Source organism: Buteo buteo, chromosome 19, assembly GCF_964188355.1.
Source record: "Buteo buteo chromosome 19, bButBut1.hap1.1, whole genome shotgun sequence".
Lineage (NCBI taxonomy): Eukaryota > Metazoa > Chordata > Aves > Accipitriformes > Accipitridae > Buteo > Buteo buteo.
Window position 1 is genome coordinate 13,725,354 of NC_134189.1, and position 17,126 is coordinate 13,742,479.

The 17,126-nt window shown below is 46.7% G+C and overlaps 1 protein-coding gene across 12 annotated transcripts in view; it reads left to right on the forward strand.

The window, feature by feature from the left end:
* Window positions 1-17,126, forward strand: part of CACNA1C (calcium voltage-gated channel subunit alpha1 C) — a 490,124-nt gene that overhangs the window by 463,283 nt on the left and 9,715 nt on the right. For 5 of the 12 annotated variants that reach the window (XM_075051188.1, XM_075051198.1, XM_075051189.1 and 2 more), the window contains exons 34-45: window positions 820-911; window positions 1,723-1,888; window positions 2,771-2,898; window positions 4,562-4,658; window positions 5,882-5,984; window positions 8,181-8,282; window positions 10,942-11,069; window positions 12,202-12,351; window positions 13,353-13,705; window positions 14,602-14,628; window positions 16,003-16,131; window positions 16,618-16,727. In XM_075051188.1, coding sequence (XP_074907289.1) covers window positions 820-911; window positions 1,723-1,888; window positions 2,771-2,898; window positions 4,562-4,658; window positions 5,882-5,984; window positions 8,181-8,282; window positions 10,942-11,069; window positions 12,202-12,351; window positions 13,353-13,705; window positions 14,602-14,628; window positions 16,003-16,131; window positions 16,618-16,727 — 1,585 coding nt within the window. The remainder of the gene's footprint in view (window positions 1-819; window positions 912-1,722; window positions 1,889-2,770; window positions 2,899-4,561; window positions 4,659-5,881; window positions 5,985-8,180; window positions 8,283-10,941; window positions 11,070-12,201; window positions 12,352-13,352; window positions 13,706-14,601; window positions 14,629-16,002; window positions 16,132-16,617; window positions 16,728-17,126) is intronic. The other 7 variants (XM_075051200.1, XM_075051196.1, XM_075051195.1 and 4 more) reach the window with 4 other exon arrangements.

The window sequence follows — 17,126 nt, forward strand, 5'->3', positions numbered from 1 at the left end:
CGAGGTTTGTTAAGCTCTCAGTCCCGGTGCCCCAAAATACCAAAGCTATATAAGCTGCTTTTTCAAAGAAGCCTGAAACTCTCCTGCACTGGGGTCTTCGCATCTGAGGGCAGGCCCCTAAGAAGGTTTGCTGATGGCTGCAGGCTTTGTGCTGCGGCTGGGTGAAGTAGTTGGTGCAGCAACGGTTGGTTGGGCATGGGAGGAAGCTGTAAGCCATCCTTGTCTGGGCAAATCTAGTCATCATCTTCACACTGCTGCATTCTCGGGGGGGAGGGAGGGGAGGCTGAAACACCTGCTGGTGACAAGCATGGCTACTAGAAGAGCAGGCATTTGGACAATCTCCAGATCCAAGGCAACATACTTTACATTGTTTTGGGAAGATCCAAGGCACCCTGCAGAGTTGGAAGCTCAAGGCTTTGCAGCTGCTGGTCCTTTGCTATCATTTCCTCCTGGTGAAGACAGATAAGCAATGAAGGAAGGAGCCTCTTCTTCTGTGTTATTGATTTCTTTCAGCCGGACCCCCTCCCCATATGAGTGCCCATTAAATTAAGGCCCCATATCATGTATTCACAGAGTGTGAAATAAGGAAAGATGTCTTGTTTTAACAAAAGATGCCTCTTGTTACAAAATGAGTGCTTTTCTGCTGATAAAGCACAAGCAAGGGAAGCAACAGCAAATATGAAAGACCTGTGGAAACGATTTTTTAAGAGATGAACAGATTCTGTTAAATATCAGAGTCAGGGTGAGGGCAAGAGCTACAGGTGACAAGGTTTGGGGATTTTGTAGGGCTAACCTGAAAAGACCTCTGCTTTCTGCCAGGTGTTTGGTAAAATTGCGCTGAACGATACCACAGAAATCAACCGCAACAACAACTTCCAGACCTTCCCCCAGGCAGTGCTGCTGCTTTTCAGGTGGGTGTCTGACAGCTCTGGGTTGTGTCAGTCTGGGAGCACGATTCCTCTGCTCTTGGGCGCAGCTTATCTCCTTCTACTGTGTCACGCTCATGAGGTGAGTAGAAACATGTTGTCCCTTAGCGGGGGAGCCTAGGAGTTATGTCAGATGAAACGACCAGTCCGTTAAGCCTCGTACCCTGCCAGCTGACACTGGCCAACACTCAGTGCTAGGGAGGGAGGCAAGTCCTCCTACTCAGAAGGAAGGTAGCCAGTTTTCAGTGCTCTCAAATGTTCATATGCATCGCAAACTCCTCCTTTCATTCAAATCTAGCCAGTAAGACTTCCAGCTTATTTTAGCAGGGAAAGGGACATGAACTCCCACTCATGCTTTGGCATGGCCATGCCCAGCTCAGCTTAGCACATCATCCTGCTCCAGACGTGGCCAGATGTGCTGGGGCCAGGGCGGGACGCTGAAGGGGTGGGCATTTGGCACGAATTCAACACTCTCTACTCATTTTCAAGAAGTTTTTTCCTGCAGTCCGTAGCCATGTCACACACGTCTCGATGACTCTGACTGCTTGCAGTATGACAGTCCTGTACCCAGACTAGCCAAAGCCAGTCAGGAACAACACGCTGATGATGGCAACAAAGCCAAAAAGAGGAGCAGGGTGTGCCAGTGTACGTCAAAGCCCGGCCTTCAGCCTAACTTGCTCTTAATTGATCTCAGTGGCAAAATTCCCATTAATGTTCACAGGAGCAGGAACAGGTTGCTAATGTGCCAGTCCCTCTCACACCGAAGGTCACTGCTGTCTTCCTTTGCCATGCCCAGGTGTGCCACCGGTGAGGCCTGGCAGGAAATCATGCTGGCATGTCTCCCAGACAAGAAGTGCGACCCAGAGTCCGAGCCAGCCAACTCCACCGAAGCCGATCACTCCTGTGGTAGCAGCTTCGCCGTCTTCTATTTCATCAGCTTCTACATGCTCTGTGCCTTCCTGGTGAGTCCGGCCCAGCAACTGAAACCTGCCCTCTGTCAGACTGAGCCCCTGTCCCCAAAGACATCAGCACTGCAGAGTGGAAGGATGATTTCAAAGAAGGGAAATCTCACCACAGGGTCTTTCCCAGCAGCACCAGTGACAACGCCTCCTTGGTCGCTGCCATTCCTGCCTCCCTCCAGCTCTGGGGAATGCTCTGCTTCCAGTCCCAATCCTTTGTGCACAGCAAAGGAGTGCTTTTTCTCCCCCCCAATGAGAAAACCAATTTAGCGTGTTGTGGGCTGTGCTGAGGCTAGCAACGCCTCAGCCACACTTCCCACCTTCCCTCCTACCTTCCTTCTGGCTGCTGAGCAGGTTTTTTCCTCCCCTGCCAGCAGCAATGACTGTGAGAATACACATATCCCACTTGCATCTGCTCCGTGTTGGCAATGCGGCATTGCTCAGAGCAACAGCACATGCTCTGCAGCTGGCATCAGTGCGCAAAACTCTACCAGTGAACAGCAGCAACATTTTAAAAGTTTTGGTCTTGGGCCAGAAGAAAGGACTTTTATGTCAGCCCCACTGCCTATAGAGGATAAATCCCAGGTTCTCCCACCACTACCCCATTCTGCCAGGCAAATAAAAAGCCACCACAGCATGTCTAAGCATTCAGCACTCTTGGGCCTCATAGATTTAGTAAAGAAGAGAAAAACGTGACCAGCTGAGAATATCCCCCCCTCTGGGATCTTCCCATTTAAACTGGGGGGCTGGCAATGGGGGAACAGAGAACCCACCCTTAATGGCTTCCTAGTTTTACGAGTCCAAATCCAGACCTTAAATGGAGAACCCGGTAAAACCTAGTGTTACCTGCCTCACCCATCAAGTCATCTCTGTCCTTGTTTGCAGATCATCAATCTTTTTGTAGCTGTTATAATGGATAACTTTGATTACCTGACACGGGACTGGTCCATTTTAGGACCACACCACCTGGATGAGTTTAAAAGGATCTGGGCAGAGTATGACCCTGAAGCCAAGTAAGTAACCCAGCCTAGATATCAGAGCTCCTTGGGAGAACAGGCCCGTTATTTTCTGTTCTCTAGACCCAGTGCAGTAAGTGCCGTGTTCCTCCTGCAGGAACGTTTTTTGTTCAGCAGAAATCCTAAAATAGATACCTCCACAAGGTATTGGTGGTAAATCCGTAAGCCAGCAGTGCAAGGCTACACAAAAAAATCTCAGCATTTAGGCTGCACTGTTACCTGGCAGAACATTGCTTCACTTTCAGTCAGGAGGGAGATATAGACTGTTTAGGGAGGGGCAGCAGGAGATTGAGCAAAGCAGGTTAGAGCGTTGGTTTATTGCTGCATGTGTTTGGGATATTGAGCTGTGACTCCTATTTGACTTTCTACTCACAGTAGAGCTGCTGTGCTCAAATCTCCGTTTTGTCATATGTCATATAGGCCCTTCACAACCTGTACCTTCACATGGCTGCGTTACATTGTCTGCAGGGTTATTCACATCAGCAGACTTGCAGGGATTTAAAGTTACACAAGAACAACTCACACGAGGGCTTAACTGACATTCAGTATTATATGCTGTTTGACACATGCTTAGGCTTAAAGTGCATTTAGATCCCTGTGGCATTACAGTACAGTTGACAATTGTAATTGCAAAGCCCCCCTTCATAATGCAAAAACTGCAGAAAGAGATCTTGGTGTAAACTAAAAGCAGATCTCTTTAGGAGACATAGTGTCAAGATTAATTTGGGCTCAGCTTCTGCAATATGTAAGGTCATGTTACATTATCGGAGTGATACATAAATTGAAACACTTCTCCCCATCCATAGTGACTTCCCAGAGAAACTTTTAATATGGATAGGGGATAAGCACAGAATTCTGATAAACATACTGTTCGTTAAGAAAATAGGTGCTGCTATTTGTGCTTGTTTGAAGGCAAGACTGCAGTGGCTGAAGCCATGTTATAGACAGCTGCTCCATCCAGACGACATCCTGTTCCTTCCCACCTATAAATGGGAAGCTCTTTTTTTCCTCTTCCCCATCCATGTCCCATGCTTGAAGCCCCACCTTGGCCTCTGGTAGCTCTCCTCTCTCAATGAGAGAATTCTTCTTTTGAGATGCTGTTTACAGAACTTAAACCCAACTGCTGCTGTGAAGGGAGTTCAGCACTGTTGTGCACTGGCTCCAGTGATGGCCCAAAGCATAAACAAGTATCAAAAGACAGTGGCTTGGGGCTATTTATATGGGAGGTATAGCACCAGGAAAAAAAAGAGACCCTTTGCACCTCTGTGCCTGCTATAGCCCCAAGACCAACAAGTACATAAGCAGATGTAGATTTTGAGCAGGTTGGGGGTGGGGGAAGCCCAAATTGTTCATCCATGCACTAAGAAACGGCAGCATTCAAAACACTGAAGTCAATTCTTGCAAGTATTGACTCGTGTATGACTGACAGCTGGGTTTTCTGTACTAGCAGGAGTTATATGAGCGCTGGACAAATTCTGGGGAACGCACCGAACGCAGGAGGACTGAAATAACAGCTTAAGCTACGCCGGGGCTACAGGGAGTGGCAGGGTGGGGCCGAGAAGGTCTCGGTGATACTTCTCGGTGATACCCGCGCCCTGCGGGCAGGTCAGCAGGTCGCCCCGCAGTAAGGATGCGACCCTCACTGTGCTGTCTTCTTCAGGGGACGGATCAAACACTTGGACGTGGTGACGCTGCTCCGGCGGATTCAGCCCCCCCTCGGCTTCGGGAAGCTCTGCCCTCACCGGGTGGCTTGCAAAGTAAGGCACGCTGCAGCTCGGGGAAGGCCAGCGGTCACAGCCGCTAAATAGCCCGCGGTGGCACTTCCTAGCCAGCCCCGCCGCAGGGCCGGCAACGGCACGGGTTTGAAGCAGGGCATGGGTCTGAACCGGGCCCCCGGCTGCCCAGTGCCACTCCCTGGCTCTGCGGGGCGGCAGCCACCGAGCCGAAGGCTGGGGGGTCACCCGCAGGTGGGGTGTCCGCTGCTCAGAGGCGTCTGCGCCCCGCCAGCCCTCTCGGTAGCTGGGAGAGAGCGTCCGTGCCAACCGCAGCTCCCGCATGCCGAGCGCGGCGTCGGCCACCCACCCCTACGTTTGCGGGGCCGAGCACACGTCGCAAGACAGACGAGGCCAGACAGAAATAACAGGGCGAGCGAAAACACCTCTGAGATTTTCTTTGGACCAAGCTGTGCGCCAAAACCTGGCGTGACCTCATTCTTGCTTGAACGACTGGCAGGTATTAAACAGCGAGGTGAGCGTGGTATTAAAAGACAGGAAGGGCAAGGACAGATTTTCTGTGAAAGTGTCTCATTCGTTTCATGGGTTGTGAGATTCCGACTATGAAAAAGGACTCTCTCTAGTGAATAATGACATTATTATAACCTTTAATGCTTCCTTCACTTGAAGTTCTTTGTTCGTCTCTTCGCAAGTCCCAGAGTTTGTATGTGACACTGGTAGCTGGTTTTTATATCAGTCTCGGAGCGAAATACAAAGCCTGGGGCCTGTACACAGAAGTATATGACTGTTGATCCCTTTCAGCCTGCAGTCTAGAAATTGTTTGTTGTCTCCATCTGGTCCAAGCCCCCCAGTATATGGTTGTGGTGGTAGTGGTGGGGGCTGACACCCTTTCCTCCAATTTGGTACTGAACCAGGCCTGTTGCATGAAAGTGGCAGAAGACGGAGCTCAAACAAAATCAACCCCTGAAAGCTCTCACTGAAGTTCACCCTGCAGCTGCAACAGCACTCAGCACTCACTCTCTGTCCTACATGGCTTTACAGAATCACTGCAGGGCAGACACAGCCTTGTTTTAAAAGGGAGGGGGGGAATAGTTGGATAAATAATTGTGTAACTAAATCCACAGGCCATGGATGCTCATGTAAGAGGGGTGGCAGGTGTGGAAGGCATCATGAGGGCGTAAGGAAGAGCATGCTTCAGACCATGTGTTGGCAATACGATTGTTCTCTTTCTTCTCCTTACTTCACAGCGCCTTGTCTCCATGAATATGCCACTGAACAGCGATGGGACTGTCATGTTCAATGCCACTCTCTTTGCATTGGTCAGAACAGCACTGAGGATCAAGACAGAAGGTAAGAAGCTTGCTGACTGCAAGGGTACAAAGGTAGCTGAGTGGTGTTCACACCAAAGTGTGCAGAGCTGGAATACAACAATAAGGACATCTTGTGTAAGATGATCCCAGTTACTCATATGCAGCACATGGTACAAAAAGCAATGTAAAGATGTTTTGAAGCATAATATTTTCTAGGGAGAGAACAGTGTTTCCAGTTATGTAGAAAGCTAGTGCTTCCCATGGTATCATCTCAGATTATTGATCATGTTCTCTACAATGGTCTCAAAGTTAAAGTTTTAGATCAATGTCTGCTCAAACAGCAATCAGGGGAAGGAAGAAGTGCAAAGAAGCCTCCCCTTGTGCAAACTGGCTGCAGAGCTGGCCCGCATTTTGACTGTTGTTGCCACTGATCTTCCAATCCAAGGGAGGCAAAAGAGCTTGGATTCGAGGGTCTCACCTCACTAAAACTCCTCCTGTGCTTCCAATAGCATGAGTTAACATCATGTTGTCATGACAGTGGTGTTGTAGGCCTAAAGACAGATGAGAAGCAAAGGGACTGATAATAGCTTTACACAGACCAGCAGGTATAGTTGGGGAAAGCAGACAAGATTTTGGGCTCAGCTTGTCCCCTTTCTTGCCCTCTGTCACCTGCTGTAATGAAATATATTGGTCCTGAGTCAAAACCTGGCTTCATGTATTAATGAGATGCTCTAAAAGAGCATGTAGGTCTGCCAATTTATAGCTAAACACCTCTGCCTCAGGCGTGGCTGCATTATACTTCAGACATGGGAAAGCAGAGACCACTAGAACCCTAGCTTACTGTGCCAGGATTATACTGACAGCTGAGCCAAAAAAAGTGGTAAAATCAAAAAAATTATATTATGGCCTTGAATGTTGTGCTAAACTGGGTTTGACTGTAGCCAAAAAGGGTCTCCTGAGGAAAAAGCCAACCGCAACCCCTGCAGGACATCTTGTGTCTTATGAAACAGAGACCCAAAAAAGACTCAATTTTCTTGTCCATCTTAGCCTCCAGCTCTCAGAGTCATTACCAGTGAACTCCTGGGAAACCACCTAAAGCCTCAAACTGCTTGCCTTCTTGCTTTAGTGGTTAGTTGTAAGTGGTTAGGGCAGGACTTTGGAATTAACCCTCCTGAGTCAGATTTCTACCTTTGGTGCTGTCCACCTGTTTCATCCTCAGCAAGTTACTTAGTGTCCCTACCTTCACTGCATCCTATTAAGAGAGCTGTGCAGCACAGTGAGGAGCCTTAACGCTGGGAAGCAATAAGAAAAGCTGCAGGAACAGCACCTTTAGGAGGACAAGGTAGTGGGTTTGTACCCCTAGAGAGAGAAGAGAGCTTCAATTATAAGGAATTTAAATGTAAATAAATCAAGAAATAAAACTGAAGGTGAGTCGTTTGGGAGGAAATGGGTATCTAGAAAGAAAGGATATAAACTGAATCTGCTTCACTTGCTCTCAAAGGGGTAGTGTGGCTTGATTAATGTCTCATTTAGCTCAGAGCCCCTTGGAAGAACATGTAAAGTCTAAATTCAGACAGTTACATAAAAGGCTTGTTATAGCCTATGCTGTTCTTCAGAGAACAGACACCAATATCCTGGGACAGTCCTCCGAGTCGAATAGTAAAAGCCTTGCGCGTGCCTGTAGTGCCTTGTCAGAGCACTGTGCAGACTCTCCAAGGCAGACTCTTGGCACCATGTGAAGAACTTGGTATCTGCTGGGACGCAGGGACTGCAACAGGTAATTCTGGAGATGTGCTCCAAGAAGGCTCAGGTCTTCAGATTTCTAGATGCATCTTTACCACCAATTATTGGTGTTCCCAAGCTGTAGTTTCCCATTAACTGACCTCTATTCTCATCATATTCAACTTTCACTGGATCTCAATTAAAATTTGAAGTGTTAGATGAGATTGTTGCTTTTTGGGATGAAGTAGCACCATGGTTCTGTTGTTTCTGGCTGTTGCAGACTATCAGTCAGTAACACAGTCACCTTCCTACCCTGAGATGACTATGCATATTTAGGAAGAAGACCTCTTGCTGTGAGGAGGCTTTAGCAATAGTCTGAGCATCTCTTTATCCAAAAACTTTCCACTACTGAAAAAGCTCTGATATTTTCCTCCTAAGACTGCCGTGCCAGACAAGAAATTGCTCCTCTGCAGGGTCTGCTTAATTCCTGTCTCTGATGATTTTCACCCTGCAGGTAACCTGGAGCAAGCCAACGAAGAGCTGAGAGCAATAATTAAGAAAATCTGGAAGCGCACCAGTATGAAGCTGCTGGACCAGGTGGTGCCCCCCGCAGGTGGTGAGTGCAGGATCTTGTCCCAGCCCCCGAATCTCTCTTTTTCCCCACCTGACATGTCCTACTGCACCTCATGATCATCAGGTGGAATATGGGGGACAAGCTTTCTTCTACAAGCTGTTACCTGTATTTCATCAGGCTGAGATCTGTTTCTGCCTGTACTAATGTGAATATCATGTTCTTACTGCTGAGAAATCAGGGAAGGAAGAAAAGTCGCATAAATAGGAGTTAGAAACATTTATTCCTAGATCTTGCCCCAGTTTGATCATAGGCATTTGCTCCCCTGGACTTCACCGGGTGCCTGCTGGGGGCAAAAGAAGCAGGCAAAGCTAAGTAGCACCAGGGAGGATGATGTGGACTTTATCTGACTGTATAAGGGATGTGGCCTTACACTCAACTTAAGGACCCAGCCCCATCTCATAACCCCTTCCTATTTAGCAAAACTACCTTTACTATGGCATATAACTCTTTTTACTTGCGTAACTGCTTTCTGCTATGATACATGTCAATGACTCATGTACCTGGGGACATTCCTCAGCCAGTCTGAACTGGCGTAACAGATTGCTGTGCGTTGCTATGCAGTGCCGCTGGTAGGCTGTAATTACCAGGCTTCTGGGCAGCTCCTTTGCTAGTGTTGTGGTTTAAGCCCAGCCAGCAACTAGACACCACGCAGCCACTTGCTTACTCCCCACCCCAAGTGGGATGGGAAGGAGAATCGGAGAGAAAGTAAAACTCGTGGGTTGAGATAAGAATGATTTAATAAATAAAGTAAAATAAAATTTAATACTAACAATAATAATAAAAATATAATTATTATAATAAGAAGAATTGTAATGAAAAGGAATATAATAAAATAATAAATAAATAAATAAATAAAACCCAAATTAAAAAATAACACCCAAGAAAAAACAAGTGATGCACAATGCAGTTGCTCACCATCCACTGACTGATGCCTGAGCAGCGATCTGCTCCTCCCAGCCAACTCCTCCCAGTTTACTGAGCATGCCGTTCTATGGTATGGAATATCCCTTTGGCTAGTTCGGGTCAGCTGTCCTGGCTGTGTCCCCTCCCAACTTCTTGTACACCTGCTCGCTGGCTGAGCATGGGAAACTGAAAAATCCTTAGCTTAGGACAAACGCTACTTAGCAACAACTAAAACATCAGTGTGTTATCAACACTATTCTCACACTAAATCCAAAACACACTCTACCAGCTACTAAGAAGAAAATAACTCTATCCCAGCTGAAACCAGGACAGCTAGGCTTCTTGGGACCCTAGGTACATGGGCATCCAGTGTGGCCCTCACTGACCTTCCAGGTGGCTCCAGGGGCTATAGCACAAAACAGCACTTGGCACTTAGTTAACAGTCACAGCCAGATCCTGAACCTTGCCTAGCCTGCTCTGAAGTCAGTGATCCATGTCTTATAAAATTTCCTGTGGGTTTGAAGAAGGGAGAAGAGTTATCTGGATAAACACTTTGTGCACATTTCAGCTGACTGACAGTTTGTATTGAATGACAATACAGCAATGACTGCGTTTCTGGGGAGAGGTGATCATTTTGGTTTGCTCACACCCATGCTAGGCACAGACAATTTCAACGCAGAGAAAGGCCAGATCAGGTCTGGAATGGATGGTCAGTCAGATGCTGTTTGTTAGTCCAGACTCTGAGTATGTATTACCCCAGGCTATCACAGGACAGGGTAGTGTGCATTGACCCAGACTGGGAGGCTGCTGCTACAGCAAGATTCTATGTGGTTGTCCTGGTTTCAGCTGGGATAGAGTTAATTTTCTTCCTAGTAGCTAGTACAGTGCTAGGTTTTGGGTTCAGTATGAGAAGAATGTTGATAACACACTGATGTTTTCAGTTGTTGCTAAGTAGTGTTTAGACTAAGTCAAGGATTTTTGAGCTTCTCGTGCCCAGCCAGCAAGAAGGCTGGAGGGGCACAAGAAGTTGGGAGGGGACACAGCCAGGGCAGCTGACCCAGACTGGCCAAAGGGGTATTCCATACCAGGTGACAGCAGGCCTAGTATACAAACTGGGGGGAGTTGGCCCAAGGGGGCAGATCGCTGCTCAGGAACTAACTGGGCATTGGTCAGTGAGTGGTGAGCAATTGCACTGTGCATCACTTGTTTTGTATATTCCAATTATTTGATTATTGTTATTGTAATTTTATTATTATTATCATCATCATTATTATTATTTTCTCCCTTTCTGTCCTATTAAACTGTCTTTATCTCAACCCATGAGTTTTACTTTTTTTCAATTCTCTCCTCCATCCCACTAAGTGGGAAGGAGTGAGTGAGTGGCCGCATGGCGCTTAGTTGCTGGCTGAGGTTAAACCATGACAGTGGTAAACCAGTACCAGAGACTGCAAAGCTTAGAGGCGCTTCACCATAAACAATGTACATCCAGAGGTGCATAGCTATAGGGGTTCTCTGCCAGCAGAGCCAGCCTATCCAAATGCCACGTGCACCTCTCCTCCTGACTACTTACAGCAAGCTCTGGCTGTGGAGCAATCCCCTTCCTTCAGCCCTGCATCCTGATGCCATAAGAGGCAGAGATGTACTGCGGTGCCTAGTGTTTCTGAGGGCTCGCGTTAGCAAATACACTGTTTAAAATCAGTTGCTTATTTAATTTCTTTTTTTTAATACCCCTTTGCAGATGATGAGGTGACCGTTGGGAAGTTCTATGCCACTTTCCTGATTCAGGAGTATTTCCGGAAGTTCAAGAAGCGTAAAGAACAGGGACTGGTGGGCAAGCCCTCCCAGCGCAACGCGCTCTCCTTGCAGGTGACAAGCGGGCACAGGACGGACAGGGGTGGTACAGTAGAGGCATTTGACCCCATTTCTCTCTCAACCATTCTGGGGGCTGCAATGGGCTATCCCCACTGGAAAGGAGCTTGTAGACCCCTTGAATTACCACATCAATCCTTTTGGATAAACATGTATGTACCATGGGCCACATCCCTTAGCTCTGGAAGTGGAAGGCACAAGTGAGGTGTATCCACAGTTTATCAATCTGCTGGTAATATTTGAAATTTGGGTTCCTTTTAGAGAAGTGGTATGAAGTGTCCAGCAGACATTTGCTTATTACCACATTTATTCTACCCTTTCTGAGGGGAGTCAGTATAACAGGGTCAGGGAGACCATGTTGCCAGGAGGCAAAATCAGTTAAAAAACAAAAAGCACACCTGGATGCCAAGATTACCCAACAGATGGGGCATCAGGCTCTAAGACTGGGATCTGTTCACCACTGTGCTACACGTTCACTGGGTGGACTACCAGGCTGTGTGAAAGAATGAGAAAGCCCCATTGACTGTACAAGCAGCACCATTTATGTCCCTCAAGGGTACAGTAAGGAAGAAGGGTGACTCTGGCATTCCAGCAAGCTAAAAAGTGCTGTGGCACAGGCACAGATACAGACTGAGGTCTCAGCATACCCACAGCTTACCTCCCTGGATGGACTCCCTGGAATGAATTCCAGTCAGTGAGGGGTTTGAGGACTGTCCAGGTCCAGATGCCAGAAGTTTAGCTATTAAATCCATATTTAAGCTACTGATTAAAAATACGAGATTTTCAGAGACACAAAGTACATGGTTCAGTTGGAACTGTGGCTGCTCTAGGGCTTCTGGTTGTGGATCTGAGAATCCAAAGTTTAAAGCATGCAGACTTGCTTAGTCAAGCCTGTGCATTTATGTCTGTGTCCTGTTGTGATGAAGCCAGGGGACTAGCAACAAACATTCCTGGGTCGGATTGCTAAGAGTTTCTCCCTCTCTAGGCTGGAGATGAAAGAACAGAATGTGGTGGTGGTTTTCTAGAAGCTGGGGATGCTATATTAAGTAAAAGGGCTTCACAGTGCTCAGAAAGAAATAGCACTGCTTTTATTTCTCATATACCCACTCGGAGATATGAAGCTCTATAGTTTGCTGTTTTGCAGGCTGGTCTGCGCACGCTTCACGACATTGGGCCAGAGATTCGACGAGCAATTTCTGGAGACCTGACAGCTGAAGAAGAGCTAGATAAGGCCATGAAAGAAGCTGTTTCTGCTGCCTCTGAAGATGATATCTTCCGGGTAGGTGCTGAACAAGTTTGCAAGCTGAGGCTAGACCAGTAGCTGAGCTCAAAGAGTGCTACATTCTCTTTTCTGTGCTTTCATGTATTTCAGCTGGGCCCTCTTTCTTGTTTTCTAGACCCTACTAGAAAACAGAGTGGTAGACTCAGGAGTGCCAGGTCCTAAGATCTTTGCACAGGTTTTATCCCATTTTCTTCTCAATGGAAGTTTCCCTCATAAACCCTAATAAAATCAGAACAAGAATGGCCAAAGAGTCTGAAAAACAGATCAGTTCAGCCATCTCACAGTCTGCAGAGCAGCAGCCAGGCACACTTCAGTGTTTTGTTCGCTCCTTTCAGTGGCACAAGTAGCATCCAAAAAGTACACCAGAACCCAGTAGAGCTCCTATGGAAGGAGGAGATTTTCTGAGCAAGTTACCTAAATCTTTTCTTTCTTATTTCATTCCTATTTCTTGTAATTGTCTCCACTGGTAATATTTCCTCTACTTTGGCATTTTCCTCCTTTCCTTACAGAAAGATGCTGTCAGTCCCTTTCATTACTCATCATCTAAACAGTACATAACTGGCTCATTAAATCTGTCTTCATTTGTTCCTCCAGGTGATTAATAGTTTCTAGTGCTCTTCTCAAATTCCCTCTCCTGTCTAAATATTGCTTTGCAACTGCACTGTGAAAACCAGAGAGCAGTTACCTGCTTCTTGCATCCCTACCCAGTCCTGCACTTCCAAGACTGGTGGGAGGTGTAGAGACACCTTTGCCTCACCTATGCACCTGGCCAGTCCTCTGAAATACCTTAGAAAGCTAAAGCTTTCACAGCCTGTGTGTACCTAGTCTTTCTGACAGAGAAGTCCATGTGCTATCCTCTGGAAGGGAGAGCACCAATGCCATCGTGCATACTTTGGTCCTCACATTTTTTTTTAACTCAACAGGCTAAGCAGGAAACATCAGGGCCCTTGCACATCCTCTCACTCACAAAGGGAAAATCATTCCTGTTTCTCTGACAGAGAGCCGGAGGCTTGTTCGGAAACCATGTCAGCTATTACCAAAGTGATGGCAGGAGTGCGTTCCCCCAGACATTCACCACCCAGCGACCTTTGCACATCAATAAGTCTGGCAACAACCAGGGAGATACCGAGTCTCCATCTCATGAGAAACTGGTGGACTCCACCTTCACTCCCAGCAGCTACTCATCTTCAGGCTCGAATGCCAACATCAACAATGCCAACAACACTGCCCTGTGCCGCTTCCCCAGCCCACCCAGCTACCCCAGCACTGTCAGCACAGTGGAAGGCCACGGGACCCCCTTGTCACCCACCATACGTGTGCAGGAGGCTCCTTGGAAACTACCTTCCAAAAGGTAAGCTTCACAGCAGAGTGTGAGTCAAGGGACCAGGTAGAGGAACACGCATGCAAACACCAGAGCACTGCTGCCTAGCTGAAGTCACTCACCAGACATTGCCCAGCCTGCAGCCTGGATCGAGCCTTCTGGTTCTCCACTTGTGCCAAAGCCCACATTGCAACAGATATGCATCAGTTGACCACTGCAAAGAAGCAGCACTCTTGCTGACCAACACACTTGATTTCTCCGGGCTTTATCATGAAGAAACCTTTGTAAGAACCAAAAGGAGCCTTATTTGTCCCTCCTTCACCTCAGGGAGGTGTTTCATCAACTGGTAACTAAAAGAGACTGCAATTCATCTCTTAAGCACCCAATAGGGACCTTTGTGGAAGTCAGTGGTTTTTCATTCAGTGGGTCACATCCCTACAGAGGTCACCAAAGGCATTCTGGGAGGAGGGAGGCAAGGTTTTCAGAAATGCAATACTGTACAAAGCAAAGAAAATCCCCTTCTCTGGGCAGCTTTCAGGCTGTCTACACACAGATGACTACTACAAAAGGAGTATCATTTTTATCAGTGGGAGATATTTTTTTTTTTAACCTTTTCAGTAACAGCAGGAAGGAGCAGAAAAATTTTTTTTTTGGTGCAGAGAGTGCGTAATGTGAAAAGGTGGAGAAATGCTGCCCCCGCAAAGGACAGAATAGGACAATAAGATGGAAGAAATTCAGTGGGTGCAGAATTGCCCAAGTAAAGAGTCCAGTGGTTCTTCTATTTTGTGCGTTCCTGAGGGAGGCCACAGAAGTTGCACAATATGTGTTACCATCTGCCCTCCCCCTTGCTGACTTGTGCTGATGTGACACTGCTAACATGGTGTTCTTTTCTCTCCTTGCTTCCTTGGGCACCTTCCTTGAATTAGGACGCATTACTACGAAACACTGGGACGGTACGTGTTCTCCCTCATGCTCTAATGCTCTCTGGGTGTAAGACCCATTGTTCATCCCATTGAAAGTCCAAATTCCCATTAATGCTGAATATGAGCTCTTCTTTTTGGTGTCAGTAGGGCTGAAAAAGAGGTAACGATCACCATGACACCTCCAGAAAATACTCCTAACTCAGGGCTTTTCTGCCCACAGTCAGGTAGTGATGTATGGACTGTTTCTAGCTGGTTTCTAGATTTTGGGGGGGGTAGAGTTTCTAGCTGGGCTCACACGTCTAGGCACTCTCTGATCACAGCACAGTGAAGTACACCCTGGCATGTTCAAAGAAAAATTCTGCATGGTTTTGGCTAAACGCAGACTGTTGAATAGGGGGACCTGCCATGTACTGATTTTCTCTCCCCTGCACCTTAGCAGTTTTACTTGCCTCCCATCTCAGGAAGAAGGTCACTCCAGCACTGTCCTACAGGCTGTTTTATACCATGTATATGCACATTTCTCCCAATGTTTTTTGCTTAAACCAAATGATAAAATAATGTTTCCTATCCAGTCCCTGAAAGATGGAAAAAAACCCTGCCACGCTGCTCTCTTCTGTGAATGCTAGTAACAGACTGACATTGGCTCCAATACCTCCATGTCAGTATCTCAAAGATTCACACTACCTTCAGATTTTATTTTACTCCTCAGAAAACACAAACTCAGAGTGAAGTGAAATGAAAGCCGAGACATGAAACAGAGGGACAAAGAGGAGGCAAGCAGGGAATTAAGGGCTGTCACACTTAAGTGTTTGAACAAATCCTACTGAATTCAGTAGAAGCACTCTGCAGTTAGTGATGAGAAAAAAGGGACCAAAGATGGAAAAGACAGCAAGGAACAAGAGCGTGAACAGGAGGCAGAAGGGAAAGATGGTGCAGAGTAAGGGATTTGGGCGGCAAAGACCACACACCACAGAGCTGAGAGGTTTATTGTTAGTGTCTAGGAGGCTCCTCTGAAATTTGTAACCAAGGCTTTTGCAACAAGGGAAAAAGCCGTTATTTCCAAGAACCCATCTCAGATTTTACTTCAGTTTCAGTGAGATATATCTTTGGAAATGTGGTCAGTGTGATGTGCACATTTATAGAGTATATGTAGTCACAAATGACAATAATATGTTTACGTTATTGTTCAGCATTGATGTAAGAAACTCTTGCTCCGAAAGAGGACACAGACAAAGGTTGTTGCTTTGTATTTGTGAACTCTGCAGCTCTGTTCAGTCATTGATTTTTCTATGATAGCTTTTCAACATTATTATAAACTGAGACAGATGGAGCCTGTCATTCTTGTCTTTATAACAGGTTGTCTCTACCATCTCCATATCTTGACTTGTCTTTTTTGCTCATTAGCTCCGGTTCCAGAGACAGCCAGCTGGCAATTGTTTGCCAAGAGGAAGTGTCTCAGGATGAGACTTATGATGAAAATTTGAATGAAGACATTGAGTACTGTAGTGAACCAAGTCTGCTCTCTACTGAAATGTGAGCTTTGCAGCTTTAGTCAAGGTGTTTGGGTGGTTCTTTAATTAAGGGGCAGAGGTGGGAAGAGGTTACGTTTTTCTACAAAAATCTCCATTTATGGGGTAAGGCCAGAAGACGTTAGCCAGACAACTCAAATATCAGAAAATAATATAAAAAAAAAAAAAAAAAAAGGCAGTTCAGCCCTGAGAATTAACATTGAAAAGGATATCTCTCACCTAGGATTTTCTTTCTTCTCTGAATGAGACATCTGGATCTGCAAGGCCTCCCCTCACATTCACTTCTACCATCTAACGTTCCCAGATCTCATCTTTAGAGCATTCTCTGTCTCATGGTCTCTTGTTACTGCTCCTGAACCAGTTATAGCTCAAAGCTAGCTCGCTATTGCATCCATTTGATAGCATGAACTTCCTGGCTTCCCTGCTGGAAGAGGGGTTATTCTGTCCAATATCAGCTGCTTTTCTAGAATCTCTCTGTTCTCCTTTCCAGGCTTGCATACCAAGATGATGAAAACAGACAACTTACTCCACCAGAAAACAACAAAGGAGAGGACACCCGGCACTCTCCGAAGAAAGGGTTTCTGTGCTCCTCAGCGCTAGGTAACCTCCCAGCATGACATGCAGGCTGTGCTTTCCTCTGCCTCAGCTGAGTTCTCACGTCTTGCTGGAAGAATCCAGCGTGTGTGGGCAGGGGTGTTGCTGTTGGCTGCATTTAGCCCATGAGACCAGGAATCCCATGGCATGCATACGATCCTGATCACACACATGACTCTACTGACTTTATGCTCAGTCAGTAGATGAATCTGTGGCTGTTTGGATAGTCCATGTGATCTGTTTGATTAAGCCAGCCTGTGAATTAGAGGAGTTCATTAGAGCACTGTAGACTCTCCAAACAATCACCACGGAGTCACCAAATGGGCTAGCCTTGAGTATATGGTGTTCTGTTCTGTGTGTATTCAGCAGGGAAAAAGGAGAGGTTGTGTCTTGTCAGCTACAAGG